Consider the following 23,367-nt stretch of genomic DNA (forward strand, 5'->3'; position numbering starts at 1 on the left):
AGTGGGACTGCAACGGGCATTCGGACACTGGGGGGAACTGGGTGTCATTGACAAACCCAGTGACACCAATACAGTGATCAGTGCTAATAAAAAGCACTGACACTGTACTAATGGCACTGGGCAGGATGGGGTTAACGTGGGGCGATCAAAGGGTTAACTGTGTACTGCTTCACATTATGTGCTTTGTGGGCTTTCAACTGTAATCACACTGCTTTATATGGCTCTGCATAGCAAAGCCATACAAAGTAGTGTGCAGGAGCTGACAGGGGAGAGAACTGTATTGTTTACATACCGTTCTCTCCCCCGTGGGTAATACTCGGCTGTCACCGGCCGGGACCCATTGATTGACAGGTGAAGCCACAAATGGTGGCACTGGTAGAGCATGCGCCAGGCTCATGCACACCGCCTACCCGGAACTGCATAATCACGTGTATATATACGTCATTTTGGGCACAGCTGCCGCCCTGTATAGTATTTCTGCTATAGGGCGGACGGGAAGTGGTTAAAAGATAACTTTGTACTAAAGTTCTGTCTAGTAAACTAGCAGCATATACTAAATGTAGTATGTAGAGGTGCCCCTGTTGTCTTCACTACACCCTGAGAGTTCCCAAGCTTTGTGCAATTACCAACTATAAAACTTAGTTTGCCCAGTGTTGGGCTTCACTGTTGGTCCCTGAAGCTTAGCGTTTATTTTCTCCAAAAAAGTGGTATAGTTCAGCTTTTCGGTTACCGTATATACTCAAGTATAAGCCGACCCGAATATAAGCCGAGGTACCTAATTTTACCACAAAAAACTGGGGAAAACTATTGACTCGAGTATAAGCCGAGGGTGGGAAATGAGGCACCTACTAGTCAATGTAAAAAATAAAGTGGGAGGAATAGTGCCCCATCATTAGTATCAGTGGGAGGAATAGTGCCCCATCATTGGTGTCAGTGGGAGGAATAGTGCCCCATCATTGGTGTCAGTGGGAGGAATGGTGCCCCATCATTGGTGTCAGTGGGAGGAATGGTGCCCCATCATTGGTGTCAGTGGGAGGAATAGTGCCCCATCATTGGTGTCAGTGGGAGGAATAGTGCCCCATCATTGGTGTCAGTGGGAGGAATAGTGCCCCATCATTGGTGTCAGTGGGAGGAATAGTGCCCCATCATTGGTGTCAGTGGGAGGAATAGTGCCCCATCATTGGTGTCAGTGGGAGGAATAGTGCCCCATCATTGGTGTCAGTGGGAGGAATAGTGCCCCATCGTTGGTGTCAGTGGGAGGAATAGTGCCCCATCGTTGGTGTCAGTGGGAGGAATAGTGCCCCATCGTTGGTGTCAGTGGGAGGAATAGTGCCCCATCGTTGGTGTCAGTGGGAGGAATAGTGCCCCATCGTTGGTGTCAGTGGGAGGAATAGTGCCCCATCGTTGGTGTCAGTGGGAGGAATAGTGCCCCATCGTTGGTGTCAGTGGGAGGAATAGTGCCCCATTGTTGGTGTCAGTGGGAGGAATAGTGCCCCATCGTTGGTGTCAGTGGGAGGAATAGTGCCCCATCGTTGGTGTCAGTGGGAGGAATAGTGCCCCATCGTTGGTGTCAGTGGGAGGAATAATGCCCCATCATTAGTATCAGTGACACCAATGATGCGGCACTATTCCTCCCACTGACACCAATGACACTTGCTGACCCCTGTTGCAGTATGGTGCTGCTGCAGCCAGCATATGTGGTTGCAGCAGCACCTCTGCACTGCACACTTACCGGCTTTTCCCTCACTCGATTTTCGCGGGTCCGCTCGGCTCCGCCTCCTCGCCCGTGATTGGCCGCCTGTGTACCTTTCCTGAGCTACAGTTCTGGCGGCCAATCACCGGTGAGGAGGCGGAGCCGAGCGGCAGGAGTGAGGGAGTGGCCGGAGTGACGGAAGGAGCAGCGCTTCCTGGATGGATCATCGTGGGAGCCAGGTAAGAGACAGCAGCCCTCTGCCCACCCCTGTACGCGCTCCCCTTGACGGAGCCTCGCGCCCCCCCTGGCAGACGTTGACTCTAGTATAAGCCGAGGGGGCCGTTTTTCAGCACAAAAAATGTGCTGAAAAACTCGGCTTATACTCGAGTATATACGGTACTCTTTTTGAAATGCTATCTACCCCTGCCTTAAAGGGTAACTCCCTTTTTCATAGGCAAAAAATTAGATCAAAAACAATATAACATATAAAATGGTTACACAAGCCATATTGAAATGGAATTTTTATTAAATCAATCCTTTTCAGTCTGCAGCGCTATAATTTTCTGTAACTCTCAGTACAATGGAGGGCTTTGTTTTAAAGTAAGTTGCACATAATGTGTTGGTATGTGACGCATACTAGCACATTATGACATTGCCCTACAGGGGGATCTTTATTTTTTTTTTTAATGATTAAGTTTACTACCGCTTTAAAGTGTTACAAAACCCAGGGCCCTGCATCCACTATATCGGGTCTCCCACACTACACAGAACATGGAAATGCAATTATTTTAGTAAATATACACTGTTAACCGCTTGCCTACAGGGCACTTATACCCCCTTCCTGCCCAGGCCAATTTCCAGCTTTCAGCACTGTCGCACTTTGAATGACAATTGCTCGGTCATACAACACTGTACCCATATGAAATTTTTATAATTTTTTTGTGACAGAGCTTTATTTCAGTGGTATTTAACCTCTTGCCGACCGCGCATAGCCGAATGACGGCTTCACCGCGGCCGGCCAGTTCTGAGTGGACGTCATATGACGTCCTCCCAGAACGCGCTCTCCTGCGCGCCCCAGGGGGCGCGCACCCGGCGATCTCCGTGATCGCTGTGTCCTACGGACACAGCTGATCACGTGATGTGGTGAAAGGCCGATCCCACCGGCCTTTTACCACGTGATCAGCGGTGTCCAATGACACGCTGATCACAGGGAAATGCAAGTGCCGGTTCTCGGCTGCACTTTCCTCACGCTGTCAGATCGTGAGGAAAGTACTGCCGAGAACCGGCAGTTGTCAGAGCGGGGATCGGCACCGATCATCGGGGCACTGATGATCAGTGCCCTGATGATCGGTGCCCAGCAGTGACACCCGCAAGTTCCGCCCAGCAGTGCGCCCACTAGCCCCGCCCACCCGTTCCCAGCAGTGCACCCACCTGTGCCACTCTGCAGTGCCACCCACCTGTGCCCAGCAGTGCCACCCACCTGTGCCCAGCAGTGCCACCCACCTGTGCCCAGCAGTGCCACCCACCTGTGCCCACCCACCAGTGCCGCCCACCAGTGCCACCCAGCAGTGCAGCCCAGCAGTGCTGCCAGTCAGTGCCACCAGTCAGTGCCCAGGGGTTGTGCCAGTCAGTGCCGCCAGTCAGTGCCCAGAAGTGATGCCAGTCAGTGCCGTCTATCAGTACCCATCATCAGTGTCACCTATCAGTGCTGCATATCAGTGCCGCCTATCCGTGACCCCTAATTAGTGCTGTCTATCAGTGCCGCCTATCCGTGCCACCTCATTAGTGCCGCCTATCAGTGCCCTTTAGTGCCGCCTATCAGTGCCCATCAGTGCCCATCAGTGCCGCCTCATCAACGCAAATCAGTGAAGGAGAAAAAATACCTGTTTGAAAAATTTTATAAAAGAAACAAATAAACTTTTTTTTTTTTTCAAATTTTTTGCACTTTTTTTAATTTATAGCGCAAAAAGTAAAGCGCCCAGTGGCGATTAAATACCACCAAAAGAAAGCTCTATTTGTGAAAAAAAAAATGATCAAAATTTCATATGGGTACAATGTTGCATGACCGCGCAATTGTCAATCAAAGTGCGGCAGCGCTGAAAGCTGAAAATTGGCCTGGTAAGGAAGGGGGTATAAGTGCCTGGTAGGCAAGTGGTTAATCACCTCTAGGTTTTTTATTTTTTCTTAAACAAACCAGAAACCACTGAAAATTTTGAAAAAAAAAAGTTTTTTCTTAGTTTTTGTTATAACATTTTGTAAATAAGTGATTTTTTTTCTCCTTCACTGAGGTGCGCTAATGAGGCTGCAGTGATGGGCACTGATAGGCTGCACTGATGGACACTGATAGGTGGCACTAATGGGCACTGATGAGGCACTGGTAGGTGGCACTGATGGGCACTGAAAGGCTGCACTGATACATGACACTGATATATGGCACTGATAGGCAGCACCGTTAGGTGGCACTGACTGGCACTGATAGGCGGCACTGATTGGCAGCACTGATAGGTGCCACTGATTGGCATTGATGGGTGACACTGAAAGGCAGTTCAGATGGGCACTGATATGTGGTATTGATGTGCACTGGTAGGCACTGATGGGCACTGGCACGAGGCACTGATGAGCACTGACTGCTGGCACTGATGGACACTGACATAAGGCACTGCTGGGGCTACACAGATCATCAGGGCACACTGATCATCAGTGCCCTGATGATCAGTGTACATGTCCCCTCCGCGGAAAGCCGATTACCGGCTCCCCTCTCGAGCTGTCACGCTGACAGCTTGAGAGGAGAGAAATGCCGATAACCGGCATTTCCCTGTTTACATGTGATCAGCTGTGATTGGACACAGCTGATCACATGACCGAGCTGACATCTTCGGCTCTTTCCGTGATCGGTGATCCGCTGTGTCCGAGGGACACGCACACCGCTGATCGCCGCGCTGCGCGCTCCCTGAGCCGCGCATGCGCAGTGAGAATGGGAGGATGTCATATGACGTCCTCCCAGAACGAGAGAGCCACCTTGCGCCCGTCATATTACTATATGGCGGGCGGGAGGTGGTTAAATACCTTTTCTCATCAGCAGTTAGAGCAGTCTTGTGACTTCTACCAGTGTCCAGCCGAGCCCTCGTTCAAGCTTGTTGGAGGAATTTTCATTCTCTCCTATGAGGCTGCAGGACCTCTCACCCTCTGTCTGGACAGTTCTGATTGGCCCTGTGCTGATCAAATGCCCTCTCCCAAGAAAAAAAAACTTTCTAGCAATACATACAAAACTGAGCATGAACAGCTTGCCCTCAAGCCACTGTTCTATGAGGGAGTTATATTGGGGACAGTAGAAGGTAAGCATCAGAGAAAACAGGATCAAACAGCCTTTTTACACAATTTGGAGGATTAATCTCTTAGGTTCCACAATGAGTATACCCAGCATGCTTTACTGCATATACAGACTGTTTTTACTGTTATGGGTTTAGTAACACTTTAAGCCAATCGTTGCTTTATGATAATATTGGAGTCTGATTCCACTTCCATAAAATAACATCTGGATATTCTTAAAACTGTGAAATATCTGACGAGTCTTCTGGAGGGTTTATTAATACATAATCTAAGCATGCATCACAGCAGTTTCTATAGTCTAAGACAGGCTTTCTCAGTATTTTTACACCAAAGGAACCCTTGAAATAACTTTTAATTCTGAAGAAACGCCTGATAAAACCAAGTCATTGGGGGCCAGTGGGGGTAAAATGTCCCTTACATTGGTAGCTAGTGGAAAGAAAGCCCCCCCCCTAACTGTGTTGGTCACAATGCCATCCATTAAGAAAGATAAAAAAGATAATTGTTGTCCTGTAGTTGGCTCTGCTAAGTGGCATTGGCCCCAGAAGTATACAGGCACTATCAATTAGGAAATTGATCAGCCAGAGCTCATGGAAGCCATAAAAACCTCTGGAGGAACCCTAAGGTTCCACAAAACCTTGGTTGGGAATGACTGACTGGTTTAGGGTTATAGCAGCACTACTAGTAGATTCTGAATTCTTGTACTGTACCGCGCTCCAATATTATCAACCTTTGTGATTGACCTTTTTTGATTGTGTGAATTTCTTAATATACCACCTATAATCCAATCATTACTTACTTCTATGGTGCTTAAATATACAATTAACATAAATTCATTTATAAATGTGAATTAAAAAATTATATGTGATTATAACAAATATTAATAAAAAATTAATGAAAAATTGGAATGTCAATTCTATGTGAATAAAATTAATAAAAAATTAATAAAACATTAATAAAAAATGGGAATGTCAATTATTTTCTTTGAATTTGAGATGGTGTTATTCAATTTAGTTAATGTGATGAGTCTGTGTTCGCAGCTTGAACCTCTCCCTCCTGTCTCCTCTCCTCTCTCCTCAGCTCAGCCTTCTCAATTGTGCTTTCTTCACTGGCTGCTTTGTTTATTCCTCCATATACGGAACATGCAGAGAAGGGAAAAGAAACATAGTGTCTTATCCGGGATATAAGTGATTTATTGCTCTTTGATCTCCCACTCACATTGTGTAAATGTAAATAGAGCTTTGCATACAATGTATCCAGATCGTGCTTCAGACAGCCTGGCTGGTGTGTTTGCTTTCAGTAAAGATAATCGCCGTTCCTCTGTGGATGCCTGATAACGTCACCGCCCCTCCCCTACGCGTTACGCTAAAGGGACTCGTAGCTTCCTCTGGGGGATGTGGATTTCTGATGTGAAATCCACATCCCCCAGAGGAAGCTACGAGTCCCTTTAGCGTAACGCGTAGGGGAGGGGCGGTGACGTTATCACGCATCCACAGAGGAACGGCGAGTATATTTACTGAAAGCAAACACACCAGCCAGGCTGTCTGAAGCACGATCTGGATACATTGTATGCAAAGCTCTATTTACATTTACACAATGTGAGTGGGAGATCAAAGAGCAATAAATCACTTATATCCCGGATAAGACACTATTTTTCTTTTCCCTTCTCTGCATGTTCCGTATATGGAGGAATAAACAAAGCAGCCAGTGAAGAAAGCACAATTGAGAAGGCTGAGCTGAGGAGAGAGGAGAGGAGACAGGAGGGAGAGGTTCAAGCTGCGAACACAGACTCATCACATTAACTAAATTGAATAACAACACCATCTCAAATTCAAAGAAAATAATTGACATTCCCATTTTTTATTAATGTTTTATTAATTTTTTATTAATTTTATTCACATAGAATTGACATTCCAATTTTTCATTAATTTTTTATTAATATTTGTTATCACATATAATTTTTTAATTCACATTTATAAATGAATTTATGTTAATTGTATATTTAAGCACCATAGAAGTAAGTAATGATTGGATTATAGGTGGTATATTAAGAAATTCACACAATCAAAAAAGGTCAATCACAAAGGTTGATAATATTGGAGCGCGGTACAGTACAAGAATTCATAGTTTAAATTTATACACCGAGAGAGGGTGTAATTAGTGCCTAGCGATCTAATATTTAATAAATATTCACTTAAGCACACAATTAACACTAATAATAGAGTAAGTTAACTCCTGGTGGCTCACAAAAAACTATACTAGTAGATTCTGCTCTAACTTTTATCTCTATGGGCCAAAATGTGGACATCCGTTCTTACATTCTTTTCTCCACAGGAGCTGTTGGACAATGAGGATCATGCTCAGGTGGAGAACCTAAAAAAGACCCTGAAAGCACAACGCCAGAGGAGGAAGAAACCGGTAAGTTTTATTGAGGATGATCTGCAGGGTTTCAGGTCATTCCCACTACCTGCTCTCTTCTTTTTATATGCAATATAGCTCGTCTCCACATTACAAAATATAATTTGTTTACTAAGTGATGAATGACCATTGTGCTCAGACTGTAAAAGCAATCACTGCCTGACAGTAGTCACGAAATCTGTAGTGTGGGGCACTTCTGAAACTGTCCTTTCAATTTGTATCCAGACAGGTGGGCTCCCTTGGCAGTGGCATAACAATAGCCATAGCAGACCACATGACTGCTATAGGGCCTGGCAAGGGGGGGTCCCATTTGGGAAGAATGCTACGAGGGTCCCATTTGGGAAGAATGCTACGAGGGTCCCATTTGGGAAGAATGCTACGAGGGTCCCATTTGGGAAGAATGCTATGAAATACTAAACTGTAAAGTTTCCAGTAAAAAAAAAAAATTACTAAAATCAGACTTCAAGGTTAGTCACAGATCCCCCTCTGTGTAGTAAGAAGCCTTTGCTTATCTATCTTAGCTTTGTAGATATATTGCCAATTGAACATCTTCTACAGACTGAAAGTAGCCCTGTATGCAGTAGGCAGCCCATACATTAGTCAGTTTTTTTTTTTCGTTCAACTAGTGGGTTGAATGAAAAAAACTGACCCTATTCCCCCATCACACCTTTGATGTGCATGGGGGAATCCACCCTGTGGGGTCATTGTATTCTGACAGTGGGGAGACTTTCCCACCATCAGAATACACAGATCAGCGCTGCAGGCTATAGCCAAAAGGAAATTTTCCAGTAGGGAGGTTTTACAGAAGTTGATCAACTTCCCTACAACCACAGTGTCCATAGTTAGATGGAAATTTGACCAGTGTCTGCTGAATTGGCCAAATTGTGATCCATGATTGAGCAGCCTAATGCTAAAACCCAAAGATTGTTCAGACTTGTAGTTCTACATACAAGTTTAAAGACATTTGTGTTGGTATTGTAGAGTAATTGTGTACAAGAGCATTCATTTTGTCATAATATAAAATATCATTATGGGTATTATTAAAGTGTAACTAAAGGCAAAACTTATTTTTTTCATTAGTTTTGGATAGAATGGAGAGGGATTAGAACATCTATCTGTTTTTATTGCCGTCTGTGCCCGCATTATGGAGAGTCACCCTCTCTATTTGTCCTGTTTACCATTATCATTGAAAAGGAAAATAGAAGAGAACCCCAAATTTTGGGTTGTCCCAAGAAAATAGAAGTAATAGGAAATTTTCCAATGGTGACACTAGTTCTGGTGACCTGGGGGTCCCAAAGTAATTCCCCTAATTTTCAGGGATTTTCTCTTTGGCTATGGGACAGGAAGTAAAGGTAAATCTCTGCAGTGGGACACAGATGGCAAAGCAAAATCTGACAGGGGGTATAACCCTTCCTTGTTCTATCCAAAATAAATAAATAAACTTTGCCTATAGTTCTACTTTAGCTTTTAGTCTAGGTTCACATCTTTGCATTTGTGCAGGTACAGCAGTCCATTTCCAAGCAGGAACTGCAGAGAAAAGGTCACTTACCTTTTGGTAGAAAAAATATAAGTGCAGCGCTACAAACAATGTCCAGGTAGCAATTATAATATATACGATTGTCCAATATAGAAATGTTAAAGGTGATAAACAGTTCAATAATGAGGGACTCTCAGGGAGTATAGGTGTAATCCAATCCAAGGGATAGATAAATTGCCCGCTTACCAGAAGCGCAATTACAATGTGCATGTACAGGTTTCATGTAGCCGGGGTCCCATGTAGGCGCTGCTTAATAGTACCCAGATGGTCCGTCGGTGATAAGGCGATACTGGTCTGGTCGGATCACACTGCTCCTTGGGTCCACACAGAGAACCTAAAAATGCTGGGGCTGAGGTATAGGAACTCAGTGCCAGGTATAAGGAGTAAAAATACTCATAGTGTAGTATGTTTTGTATAAAAAATATATTTATTAAATCCAATACGTAAAAACCATAGGAGTTACAAAACACATGCCTGCAGCCTGTAGCCAGTAAAAGCAGCTGAAAAAAGATTCTAGACACTGACCAGTGAGAAACATGGGTGGGCCGCCGGACCTCCTGACCCGGCGGCGTAACGTCAAGGCGTGCCAAGGCTCCTCCTAGACGCGTTTCGTGTCAATACACGTCTACCGTAGGGGTGATGCCATGGTACCACGCAGTTCCGCACATTTCCTTGTACAGGAAAATGCGCCACGTTTCCCCATGTATGGGGGTGCCATTAAGAATTAATGGCACCCCTGTGCATCTGCTTAACAGTAGCATGTCTTGGCAGCAGATGTCTGCAGGTTTGGGAATGTGTGTTTTACACACATGCACAATAATGTGAAACTAACCTTATTCACAGCACAGCTCCCTAGTAGTTTGACATTCTTTGATTTTGGCATAATTTGTTAAGATTAATGACACAGAGGGGTTGACTTACTAAAACCAGGGAGTGGAAAATCTGGTGCAGTTCCCCATAGAAACCAGGGAGTGGAAAATCTGGTGCAGTTCCCCATTGAAACCAGGGAGTGCAAAATCTGGTGCAGCTCCCCATAGAAACCAATCATCTTCCAGGTTTTTTGCCAAAGCTTAAGGCCAGGTATACATATGTGCAGGCCATGATCTGCGCAGGCATGAGAGCCCGTTTATTTGAATGGACTCCCATGCCCTGGGACATGCAGGGAAAAAGGCCCTGCACTTCTTTGGAAATCGCAGTCTGGATAGGAACCGGTGTTCCCAGTACAGTTGCGATTTCCAGTGCGGGCGGCATGCCATTAGAATTAATGGCACCCACCCATGGATCCCGCATTCCTCTGTAGGTTGTGTGGCCACAGGTATTTTGTGTGGGTCCCGCAGCAACACCACCCGCACAGATGTGAACCAAGCTGTATTGAACAATCTAAAGTTAGAAGCTGATTGGCTACCATGCACAGCTGCACCAGATTTTGTACTCTCCAGTTTTAGTAAATGAATGTCGGTTGTTACTGGGCCTTCTTGCCAAATTTTTTTTCTATGGGGCCCCATAACTCATACTTATGCCCCTATCTCTCATACAACATTGTTAATGGTAAATCTAAGGGACATTGGACACTCTCTTAGCACAAGTAAGCAGTTGCCTGCCCCTTACTGCCCCACACAACTTCCTATAGGATATTGTAGTTCAAATAATATAGGATCAGCAACAAGGTGAAGATGAATTGTAGAACGTTTTATTCAGATGTAGAGTAAAGTTAGTTCCAGAATGCAAGCAACACTAACACGTTTCAGTCAAACAAGACCTTACTCATAGTATCACAGTGTTATACTGTACCTAGTATGATACTACGAGTAAGGTCTTTGACTGAAACGCGTTAGTGTTGCTTGCATTCTGGAACTAATTACTGCTCATCTGTATTCATACGTGCTCACCGATATTCGTTTGCTTTCTCTGATCTGAATCTAGCTTTGCTGTAACTCATTCTGTTTCTTTAAGTCCAAATTAATTTTCCCACCTTTCCTGCACCCTTGCATGTTATGGTTTGTGAATGATTTTTTTCTTGGAAATGCCTTAGAATTCCTTCCTTTCGATACAAATTGTATTCTGCACCTTCCCACTCCAGTGCCCTATGGCGGTTGAGCTGAGTAACAGCTACAGCCCTGGGCACAAGTGTGATGAGCATCAGCACAGCTTTATAGGCTTTTTTGACATTGCATGTGACAGGGTGACTGTGCCTGAGAGAATTTCAGAGAAAAGGGCACAGCGTTGTCACCCTATAATAGGATGCTCATCCATGTTCTTCAGGCAAGATCAGCAGGTATTACTCTCATGAAAGCTGTGGATTTTAAAAGATTGAAAATGCATTTTGAAATAATTTCAAAGTATTTCCTCTGCCCAGGCAGCCCATGTGCAGCGTAAGCCCAGCCTTGACATGAATGGCTGTGCACTGCTGTACTCATGTATATGGCAGTGCTTTTGAAAACACAAGTACGGCATATGAGTGTAAGCAAATAATAGGAGTACAGAGTACCCTCCAAAATGAACAGTACCGCTCCAGACCAAAGTCTTCTCGTCTCTTCAGACACTCTAGGTGGCGTATTAGGTGCCCGTCCATGCTCACGATCTCAAGACCCCAATATAAAACAAGCCACACACTGATGTCAGCACCTGTAAATGGTTTAATTCAACCACAAATGTCATGACAGCACACAGTGTTTTTCCACTCCTTCCCGGGCCACCCCACTGACACGTTTTACTGTAATAGGTGTAGTCTTAAAGCGGAACTTCACCCAAAAGGGGAAGTTCCAGTTTTCCTCATCTCCCATAATTGGAATGTGTTTTTTTTTTTTGTTAGGGGCGTTGAAGTGGGTTCCTGATTTTGACAGGTACCCACTCTCATTTTGAATTGCCCCTTCCCCCGCAGCCTCTTGGGACATGTCACAGGTCCCAGGAGACTGCGGAACCATTCATGGGAAGCAGTGCGGCTTGCACATGCGCATTGGCCAGCCGGCTGTGCAGCCGCAAGGAGTCAGTCTGCTTATCACAGTTAAGATGCCAGCGCCTGGACCCGAAGAACAGCTGGGTCGGGTGAGGATATGCTGCATCCTGGAACACGTGTTTTTGTGTATTTGTAGCTACTGACTTTTACATTTTTGTTTACAGGGTGAAGATCCTTTTTAAGGATCACTTCTTTATGACTAAGCCTATTACAATGAAACGCAGCAAGGAGGGCCGGTCCCTCGACAGAAACACTTTGCATGCTGTCATTGCATTTGTGGTCCAATAAAGGCGTTTACAGGAGCTGACATCGATGTGCAGCTTGTATTATATTTAGGTGTACATTGTACTCATGAGTACAGTGTAAAGGCATATGCAAAAAAGAAAAAAAAAAAAAAAATGTTCTATATTTTGTTTACACCCATACACTGCATTCATGTTGGCAATAGCACTGGTCTATACATGAGTAGAGCAGTGTACAGTCATTCTTCAATGGCAAGTTGTACACTGCACCTGGCTTGCCTGGGCAGAGCTAATACAGCCGGTGTTCAGACATGCATCTTGTAAGAGCCTATCAGAGATTTTAGAGATCAGATTAACTTTAAGCAAAAAGTTAGATAATGGAAGCAAGCACATAATCAACTGTAATGGTAAAACTTTTTGTATATTGATAGCTGTTCATCAATGTCCGTTTATTTGTAAAATTCTGTAACAATCAATACAATGATTATCTGGTGTTCTGTGTCACAGCTGGTAGACAATGCTGGAGATGCAGCGGATGGCGGGGAAGATATCGGGAACGTTACACGCGGGCAGCGCAGTGAGTACAGCCCCAAGGCTATGTTCTGGAATGTTTGGCATTGGTAAAGCAATACATTTTGGATAGTGAATTTTGCTAGGCTAGGCAGTCAGAGAGGCCTTGGGAGTGATGGAACTTCAAGCAGAGGGGAGCAGAATACTGGCTTTTGAAGAACATTATTAAACATATGCTAACATTATTTCAGAACACATTTTTTCTTTTATAGGCAGTCTGGAAATGATCACAAAAATATCTAGTGAATGCAAGATATCCCTTAAATAATGGATTTTAATTTGGCATATTGGCTGCAGTGCACCTTTAAGAAAGCCTCCACCCAAAGCTTAGCTGGTTTTGGTGACGTTCCTACTGTAGTAGCCCAGTTATTCAGATTTTCGATGTGTAATTTCTTGCAATCTTCTCATCCTAATGTATACACCGCTGCTTAACCAGATTAATTGTTGGCGCTATGTACGTATAGATATATGTGGACTTGTATGGGTGGAGATCTGTGTTACAGCTGTGCAATTTATCTGACAGTTCAATGAGCAGTTACTGGGCCACCCAAGTACATATGTATAGGACTGAAATCACTCGGGCAATTGTATGGGCAATACTTTTCTTAATAGAGGAGCTCTGTGTGTAAATGTACCTGAACAGCCCAGTATAGAAATCCCTGGGGTGGCTGTGCCCTGTCCACAGGTATGGTGGAGCAGCTGAAAGTTCCACAAGAGCTGAATGCTGTGATATCCATTCATTTCTCTACTGAGCTGATGTTGCTCTTACAGGGTGCAGAACTGCCCATCTGACATCACCCTTAGGCTAACTTCACATAACTCATGGCTCACAAAGGAGCCATAACAGGTAGTTGATCTGTGCTTTTACCGCTCCCGACCGGCTACGTGCAGATTAGCATGATGACCGCTCATGTCTGTTCACATTGCTGCAATGCTTCATGGTGTGACAAATTTTACTCAGTATGGCATGCTTGCAGGCGGTACCACTTGCTAAATGCGGCCATTGTAGACTGTGTAATACAGAAAGCAGTGCCAGACCAAAATCAGATAAGAGTCCAAGATCATTTTTAATGGTTAGTAAAAGAGTCATTTAAACAACGCGCTTGTTTTGGGGGCAACACCACTCCACCTTCATCAGGACTCAACACATTACATTCCAATACTGAACTCTCTTCATGGAGGAACAACCTTTATGCTTTAATCAGCATTTTCTGGTTGGAAAAAATACTGAGCTAGTGGGGTCAAGAGGAGTTTTTTTTTTTAGCTGTAAAAATGCTGCTAAATGCAGTATAACGTGGCAAATCAGCATTTTTGAGCATTTTTTGCAACAAAATTTAAAAACAATTTTTTGAGCTAAGCGCTAAAGTGGAGAAATGCTAATGCAAAACCGCTGAAAACCGTGTTTTTGACGTGGCTTTTTACAGCTAACGCTACTGGCCTTTTTAAAATGTCCAGTGTGCACGAGGCCCTAAAAGCAAGTACAAAAACCTATACTATAACAAAAGTGCAGTGCTAAAATATCATTCAGTACATGGTGACAAAACCAAAAAAGAAAATTTGTGCAAAAACATCACATTTAAATATACTGAATTTCAGAAGAGAAAGTTAGAGAGTGAGCGTACCAAAACCTTCCTGCAAGTATTCATATCTGTCTCCAGAATCTTTCCTGATTGCCTAGGCAGATGACTTGGATCCCTGCCCCTGATTTCTAACACTGTCTATAAACTGATAGCCCATCTGCAGCCAGTATTAGCCATCTCTCCTTTTCTTGTGAACACTGTGGAGGAGCGGGGTAGACAGCCAAGTCACTCAATTTGAAGACTTTATTTAGTGCGCACTTGGAAAATTGTACTCAAGCAGACATTACCAGTACAGTGCCAGTGTCAATGTGGTTTATGTTAACTTTAAAATGGCTTCTGTTTCCATACAAGTCTGTAGGAATTCAGAAGCAGCTGCAACTCCATTGAATTCAGAATGATCTTGAAAGCATTTCCAACGGATGTCAAAAGCATGTTGCGTTTGTCCTTCAAAGCCCATCAGCATCAACCACAAAGGAAAGCCTTTTAGATGTAAACTATATTGCCAGAAGTATTGGGACACCTGCCTTTACACGCACATGAGCTTTAATGGCTTCCCAGTCTTAGTCTGTAGGGTTCAATATTGAGTTGGCCCACCCTTTGCAGCTATAACCGCTTCAACTCTTCTAGGAAGGCTGTCCACAAGGTTTAGGAGTGTGTCTATGGGAATGTTTGACCATTCTTCCAGAAGTGCATTTGTGAGGTCAGACACTGATGTGGGATGAGAAGGCCTGGCTTGCAGTCTCCGCTCTAATTCATCCCAAAGGTGTTCTGTCGGGTTGGGGTGCAGGCCAGTCAAGTTCCTCCACCCCAAACTCGCTCATCCATGTCTTTATAGACCTTGCTTTCTGTATTGGTGTGCAGTCATGTTGGAACAGGAAGGGGCCATCCCCAAACATTTCCCACAAAGTTGGGAGCATGAAATTGTCCAAAATATCTTGGTATGCTGATATCTTAAGAGTTCCCTTCACAGGATTTAAGGGGCCAACCCCTGTAAAACAACCCCACACCATAATTCACTCTCCACCAAACTTTACACTTGGCACAATGCAGTCAAACAAGTACCATTCTTCTGGCAACTGCCAAACCCAGACATGTCCATTGGATTGCCAGACAGAGAAGCGCAATTCATCACTCCAGAGAACATGTGTCCACTGCTCTAGAGTCCAGTGGTGGCATGCTTTATACCTCTGCATCTAACGCTTTTGTATTGCACTTGATGATGTAAGGCTTGGATGCAGCTGCTCGGCCATGGAAATCCATTCCATGAAGTTCTCTTTGCACTGTTTTGCTAATCTGAAGGCCACATGAAGTTTGGAAGTCTTTAGCGATTAACTCTGCAGACAGTTGGCGACTTGTGTGTTTCAGCTTGTGCTGACCCTGCTCTGTCATTTTACGTGACCTACCACTTTGTGGCTGAGTTGATGTTGTTCCCAGTTGCTTCCACTTTGTTATATTACCACTAAGTCACTGCTCACACTCTGCGATTATATTCTATTCCATTATATTCTAATGCAAGAACTACTTTAAAAATCACGCTGAAGCTAATCGCACATGTTAAGACATTGACAATCAGTAGATCCGATTTCAATTTGCAAATCGCACTGGTATGAATGGACAATAACAGTTGGTCGCGGAATATTTAGTAGTAAGGAAATGTCCCAGATGGACTTATTGCACAGGTGGCAACCTATCACGGTACCACGCTTGAATTCACTGAGCTGAGAGTGACCCATTCTTTCACAAAGTGTGTGTGTTTGTTTCTCGTCTGACCTTACAAATGCTCTTCTGGAAGAATGGTCAAACATTGCCATAGACACACTCCTAAACCTTGTGGACAGCCTTCCCAGGAGAGTTATAGCTGCAAAGGGTGGGCCAACTCAATATTGAACCCTACAGACTAAGACTGGGATGCCATTAAAGTTCATGTGCGTGTAAAGACAGGCATCCCAATACGTTTGGCAATAAAATCCATAGGAAATCTAAAGGTTCTGGCATGAATTTTGTGGTGGGGGGTCTATGCCATTTTTTTTTTTTGTAGGATGTGCTGTGTGCGTTTTACTAGGGAGACATGCTGCTTTGTATTTCTCTGCCATGCAGAAAAATACAAAGCAGCATGTCCTTGCTGGCATATAGTGTATGTAATAAAAAATATGTATACTATTTTCATGACCTTGTTTACCTTGTGAGAGAGTCCACTTAATAAAAGCCGCCCTACTTGTTTAGCTATGCCTTTATTGCAATAGGCAGAGGACTGAGTGGAATTCGTTTCATATAGTAGCCAATTTGCAAACAGCTACATTTAAAGTGGTTGTAAACCTTTCTTACATATACCCAGTGAAGTGACGGACCTCAGGTGATACACCGAGATTAGATAAATCCTCTTGTCTAAGTTGTGCCTGTTTATCTGTGGTCTTCTCTTTTCTACAACCAATCAAAGGCCAGAATTTATAAAGCTTGTCTGAGAGTTCAGAAAAAAAATGGGCGGTGAGCTGAGAATACACATTGCAGAGCTCGGTGAGGAGAACTGAGATCTGATTGGAGGGAAGGGACACGTCCCCCTCCACACCACTTACAGGAACAGAGCTGAGGCTGGCAATCTGCTGAAAGTCCCTCCCCCGTCACCATTTTGCTTTTGTTCTTTTCTTTTGTGATTCATGCTAATAGCAGAGGAATGAGACATTGGACAGAAATGACACTTACACAAGTACACACTATAGAGGGATATGCTTCGTTCATATTTCATGTCTGAGGTTTACAACCATTTGAAAGCAAATCTGTTCTTGGTTCATTCTTATTCCCTGGATACAGTCTTCGGTGCTTGCTTTACACCTTGTACTTGTCCTAAGTTGGCACTGAGAGCTAGGAATTCACCCCTATGTGACACCACTCAGGTCTGCAGTACTGCATTGGAGGGAGTATCACTTGCCTCCCCAAGCCCAGAAGAGACTAGGTTTTAAATGCAGCAGGCCTTATCCTTTTAAAGATAGCATTTTATTCTTTTTTTTTTTTTTATTTTTTCCTTCCCTGGCTCCTCTCTTCTCCCACAATAAAAAAATAAATGTTTAACTCCTTTTCAATATAAAGCTTAATTTAGGTCCAGTGATGTAGTCACTGGATCTCTGTGTTTCACTATGCATTGCAGGCAGATCATGGTTGATGGGAGGGCCCAGCAGTGTGCTGTACATAGCTTACTGAATACATCACAGCACCATGTCTTAGCCCTCATACAAGCAGTGGCTGGCTCTTGGGAGGAAACGTACCAATATCACAAAGCCTTGGTGGGTGGTGTCAGTCTGCAGGAGTGTGTGTTTCTAGGCAGACTGGGGGGGGAATAGTTAGATGCACTCTGTCAGGTTTTTACTGTGGTCTTTGACCCCTCCAGGGAAATTCATCCTCTTTTTAACTGGGTACTAACACTGGGACTGAAAGTGAGGGGGAATTGGTCATCAATGAGTTTAGGAATAGAGGACAAAGATTCCAGTGGGTGCACTTATTTCAGTGACAACTCTGTAAAGGTTTGCTCACACTTGTGGTGCTCTCTGAATAGCGATCTGCATTTAGGACACTCTTCAGAGAGAAATTGACAGTCAGTGAGGAGGCACTGCATCGCTTCCTTGCCGCCTGGTTTTGCCCCTTGAGCCCTGCACTAGTGTTTCGCAACCATGTGCCCTGCATGTAGCTGCAGGAAACTTAGAGAGGGACCCCCTGTCATTGTACAGCCCACCGTGTACAGCCCACCGAAAGGGACAGGGATTATAATTCTTGCTGTGAAGCAAAGCATCGTGCCTGCGGTGCTTCTACAGTTAAAGGGGGTTGTGCTGGCGGGGGGGGGGTTAAAAACGCTGCTCAAACACAGGGTTTTCCCACCCCTCAACTGCTAGTGAGGACAAGCCCACAACACAGAAAATGAAGGAAATCCTCCCAATATAAAAAAAAAAAAAAACCTTGTTAGGGGTTTTTAACATTTCCATACTTGCACCAAAACTAAAATAAAATGGTTTTGACTTTTATACAGTTTGCTTTAAAGCTGAACTATGGAAACTTGAAAATTCTCCCTTGTAGTGCACTGGGTTAAAGGGTTAACTGCTCCTTGGGGATGGTAAAAGCAATTTTACTTACCCAATCCTGCATTCCCCCAGCAAAGCGCGCTCCCCCATGTTTTGGTGGTGGACTCTCCCTTGGCATCCTCATGTCCAGTACAGTCCTGCATTGGTTTTGATGTCAGGACCTTAGACTCCTGGAGCATGGGGGGGAGGAGGAAACACTGAGACATGGTCTGTCAGTGTGGAGGAGTAGAGGATCAAGTAAATAAATCTTTATTAACAAATCCTCCAGACCTAAATGAGCAGTTAACCCTTTTAGTATTGGTAGAGCCCTACTGCAGGGGAGACTTTTTTTTTCAGGTTCAGCTTTTCAGATAAAAATACCCATCACAGTACCTCTAAGAAACATGGTGTGAAGCTGTAATTGTATGATTTTCTTTTAGCAACTATTGTGGCCAACACAGGAATGTTTGTGGGGTATAAATTTGGGCCACATTTGCTGTACAAATTGTTTACTGATGTGTATTGTGCACATGCCGTTTCTATTTATAAATATATAAAGCCATATTTTACGCTGTAATTGCATATGGAAGCTTTCCAGACCAATTTTATTGTGTATGCGGGATAAAATATTACTGTAATACTAAAGTAATTCACTGTTATAATTCACTTGTGTTTTAATTTCCTTTAAATTACAGACTCTACTATGTTTCTGTGTTTTCTGCAAATGTTTTAGGTTTGCCTCCACTAAATGCTTCTATGACAAAGTCCATTTCTAGTGAGTCTTCCATGAGGGAGCGACTTAGGGAAAAACTGAAAGCTGGAAGGGTTAGTACAATTCCACGTTTCCTTCTTTCTCTTACAGTGGATATAAAAAGTCTACACACCCCTGTTAAAATGTCAGGTTTCTGTGATGTAAAAAACAAAGATAAAACCTCTCATAACATTTTCCATCTTTACTGTGACCTATAAACTGTACAACTCAATTGAAAATCAAACTGAAATCTTTTAGGGGGTGGAGTAAACCTAAAAAAAAAAATAATGTTGCATAAGTGTTCACACACTCTTATAACGGGGGATATAGCTAAGTTCAGAATTAAGTAATCACATTCAAAATCATGTTAAATAGGAGTCAGTACACACCTGCCATCATTTAAAGTGCCTCTGATTTACCCCAAATAAAGTTCACCTGTTCTAGTAGGTCTTTCATGACATTTTCTCAGTCGCATCCTACAGCAAAAGCGATGCTTCGCAGAGAGCTTCCAAAGCATCAGAGGGATCTCATTGTTAAAAGGTATCAGTCAGGAGAAGAGTACAAAAGAATTTCCAAGGCACTAGATATGCCATGGAGCACAGTGAAGACAGTCATATCAAGTGGAGAAAATATGGCGCAACAGTGACATTACCAAGAACTGGACGTCCCTCCAAAATTGATGAAAAGACGAGAAGAAAAATGGTCTGGGAGGCAACTAAGAGACCTTCAGTAACATTAAAGGAGCTGCAGGAATATCTGGCAAGTACTGGCTGTGTTACATGTGACAACAATCTTCCGTATTCTTCATATGTCTGGGTTATGGGGTAGAGTGGCAAGACAGAAGCCTTTTCTTACAAAGACAAACATCCAAGCCCGGCTAAATTTTGCAAAAACACATCTCAAGTCTCCCACAAGCATGTGGGAAAATATGTTCTGGTCTGATGAAACCAAAGTTGAACTTTTTGGCCATAATTCCAAAAGATATGTTTGGCACAAAAACAACACTGCACATCACCAAAAGAACACCATACCCACAGTGAAGCATGGTGGAGGCAGCATCATGCTTTGGGGCTGTTTTTTTTCAGCTGGAACTGGGGCCTTAGTCAAGGTAAAGGGAATTATGAACAGTTCCAAATTCCAGTCAATATTGGCACAAAACCTTCAGGCTTCTGCTAGAAAGCTGAACATGAAGAGGAACTTCATCTTTCAGCATTACAACGACCCAAAGCATACATCCAAATCAACAAAGGAATGGCTTCACCAGAAGAAAATAAAAGTTTTGGAATGGCCCAGCTAGAGCCCAGACCTGAATCCGATCGAAAATCTGTGGGGTGATCTGAAGAGGGCTGTGCACAGGTGATGCCCTTGCAATCTGACAGATTTGGAGTGTTTTTGCAAGGAAGAGTGGACAAATATTACCAAGTCAAGATGTGCCATGCTGATAGACTCATACCCAAAAAGACCGAGTGTTGTAATAAAATCAAAGGTGCTTCAACAAAGTATTAGTTTAAGGGTGTGCACACTTATGCAACCATATTATTTTATTTTTTTTTATTTTTTACTTCCCTCCACCTAAAAGATTTTAGTTTGTTGTTTAACTGCATTGTACAGTTTATAGGTCACATTAAAGGTGGAAAAAGTTCTGAAATGATTTATCTTTGTCTCATTTATTTACACCACAGAAACTTGACATTTTAACAGGGGTGTGTAGACTTTTTATATCCACTGTATGTCTTACTAACTAATTAGCAGTAGAACTACAACATTTCTGATAATCAGAACCTCCACTTTTAAACGGTTATAATAATGTGTAATGGGATTACTTCGCTTTTTATTATTTACTTGTATTCTTTCTCTGTCAGAGCAGAATTGTCAGGTTGTAAGGCTGTTTTTTTCTGCTGCATGAACTCAGTGCTGATGACAGATGCTAACAAAGATCACATAAACTATGGTGCTGCTGGATTACATGAAAGATAATGAAATGCCATTTTTTTTTTTTTTTTAATGGACAGTTTTACTTTTATTAATTGGTCCAGAAAGTGTGGTGGTTGTCAGTCCTGAGCTTAGGTAGAAGACAAGTCAGCGCTCATGGAGGCTTTGCTGTGCCTGTATTAAAGTGGACCTGGTACTTTGCCTGTTGTGTGTAAACTACAGGTTCACATTTAGAAGACTTTATCATTAAAAGCGAAGTGTGGGAATAAGAAAAAATAAACACTCATTCTCGATCCGACGCTGCAGCTTTCCTCTGCCAGCTCTACAACAAGAACTGTGTGATCAAAGACTGCCGATTGCTCAGTTCTCGGGTTTTCTCTGAGCACAGAGCAGTGACTGCCAGTCACCTCTCTGTTCTGTGCCCCTCCAGCACTCCCTGGAGCTCCAGACTGTGTATGGGGTGGGAGCGGCTGGCTTGGTCTCAATCTATTGACAAGAAATGTAACAAAACTTTGATAACCATAATTTAAAAAAAAAAAAAACAACGTACTGTAGATAAAAAGTATAATATTTATTTTATAACTTGTCTTGTTTAACTTGACACAAAAATGTTGATTCAGGTATAAAGCATTGCAAAGAGATATTTTCAAAAGAACAAAAAGGCGCTTTTTTCCCTTTTTTAATGTTTTTGTGGTTTTTTTTTTTTTTTTTTTTTTTATCCAAGGCTTACTCCACCATGGTATGTTTTTACACCCAAATTTGGAGTGTAACATGCCAAGTGGACCCCTCCACCCTCAAAACAGTCCCCACTCTGACAATGTGCAGAGGTACTTCTCCCCTGCAGCAGCTGTCAGATTTGAAATTGGCTCCGCTTGGACTTCAGGAAGCTGGCATTGTGCTCACGGCCCGTTAATTACAGTTACAATACTTTGCAAGCTAATTTGCAAAGAAAAATAATAAAAGCACATATTCTTCTCAGAAAATATTTGTGCAGTTGTTTTTATATAATATTTTTTTGTATTTATTGCAAAAGGTTGACTTGGCCTTTAAGAGGCAGTAAAAAAATAATGAACAAATAACAATGTGGATTTTTAACTATTATTGGTTACAAAAATAGAATTAATAATAATTTTAAAAAAAATCCCCTTCTCCAGTTTGGCTTTTGAATTTTCTTTTTTAATAGTGTTTATTTTTATTAACACTTGTTTTTGAACAATGTTTCAGAAGGTCTGCTTTTTGACAGAAGCAGATGTAATACTATAGCTGCCATATTTACACATCAACTATGGACTGCTATTTTGCCGGCCTGGAATTGCAGACAAATGTGAGGGGAATAGGGGAAAGGGAGTCCAGCAGAGCAAAAGGACTGAGCGTGCTAAACATGAAATGTTATTGGGTGTGTGTAGCTTGTTCAATGTCCACATCTGGTTTAACTGATCGCTTTCAGTGCACATCTAAAAAACCGCAGAAAACTTTCCTTGACCTTTTTGTATTGGGAGTATAGTTCTAACTGTTTGAAAACCTCCTTTTTGTTTCTGACTCTATACCCATGTAGCACTGTTTCTTCAAGTTCACTATAATAGTAATTACCTCCTGTAGAAGTACATGTGTTCTCCAATTGCTTCATAATGTTTGTTTTACGTCTTAGTCCAAAGCCGAAAGTTTACTCCAGCAGGAATCCCCGGTTGTCTCACCACGAACCTTCACCAGATCTAAACCAGCAGATACTGTTGCAAAATTCGGTGAAGAGGTAGGTACATACAGATGTGGTTTCCATTGTATTTCAAAGCAGAAAAAAATACTATTGTAGGAGATTATTTGACTTCCAGTTCAGTGCTGACTGCTATGAAATGTGAGCCAATCATTCAGGCAGGAAATTTATGTTTTAGGAGAAGTTCTGTACATAAACAGTGTGCATATTTTTTTGAGAGTGATTTTTTTTTTTTCCTTTCAAGCTTAACTATGGGCAAAGAGCACAATACACAGATGGCACATGTACATGAAAACTGTTTTTACCTGCTATCCAGTCCTAAGGCTTCTGTTCATCTGGTCCTGAGGTTTACATCACTCTTTCACACAGTCCTGGACAATGGAGGGGACCAGATGTTTCTCTTCTGCAGCTTCACTTTCACGTTTTAGATCTTCTTATCTTCTTCTCACCCCCCATCCCGATATGGGCAGTAAAAGGAGAAACCGCAGACTTATGAGCTTACCACTCTATCTCTCTGCTATCTCCTCCTGTTATCATGCTCCTTGCACTGCAACATACTTGATTAGCTCATTGTGCAGCTTCTCTCTCCCCCATTCAGGGTTCT

At 43.0% G+C, this 23,367-nt stretch overlaps 1 protein-coding gene across 1 annotated transcript in view; it reads left to right on the forward strand.

Moving 5' to 3' along the window:
- Positions 1-23,367, forward strand: part of CC2D2A (coiled-coil and C2 domain containing 2A) — a 153,288-nt gene that overhangs the window by 4,020 nt on the left and 125,901 nt on the right. The window contains exons 2-5 of the mRNA XM_089677430.1: positions 7,355-7,438; positions 12,681-12,750; positions 19,103-19,194; positions 22,701-22,802. Of these exons, the coding sequence (XP_089533556.1) occupies positions 7,355-7,438; positions 12,681-12,750; positions 19,103-19,194; positions 22,701-22,802 (348 nt within the window). The remainder of the gene's footprint in view (positions 1-7,354; positions 7,439-12,680; positions 12,751-19,102; positions 19,195-22,700; positions 22,803-23,367) is intronic.

The sequence above is a fragment of the Staurois parvus genome, unplaced genomic scaffold, assembly GCF_062004578.1.
Source record: "Staurois parvus isolate SC_StPar_1 unplaced genomic scaffold, SC_StPar_1.0 ptg000186l, whole genome shotgun sequence".
In the NCBI taxonomy this organism is placed as follows: domain Eukaryota; kingdom Metazoa; phylum Chordata; class Amphibia; order Anura; family Ranidae; genus Staurois; species Staurois parvus.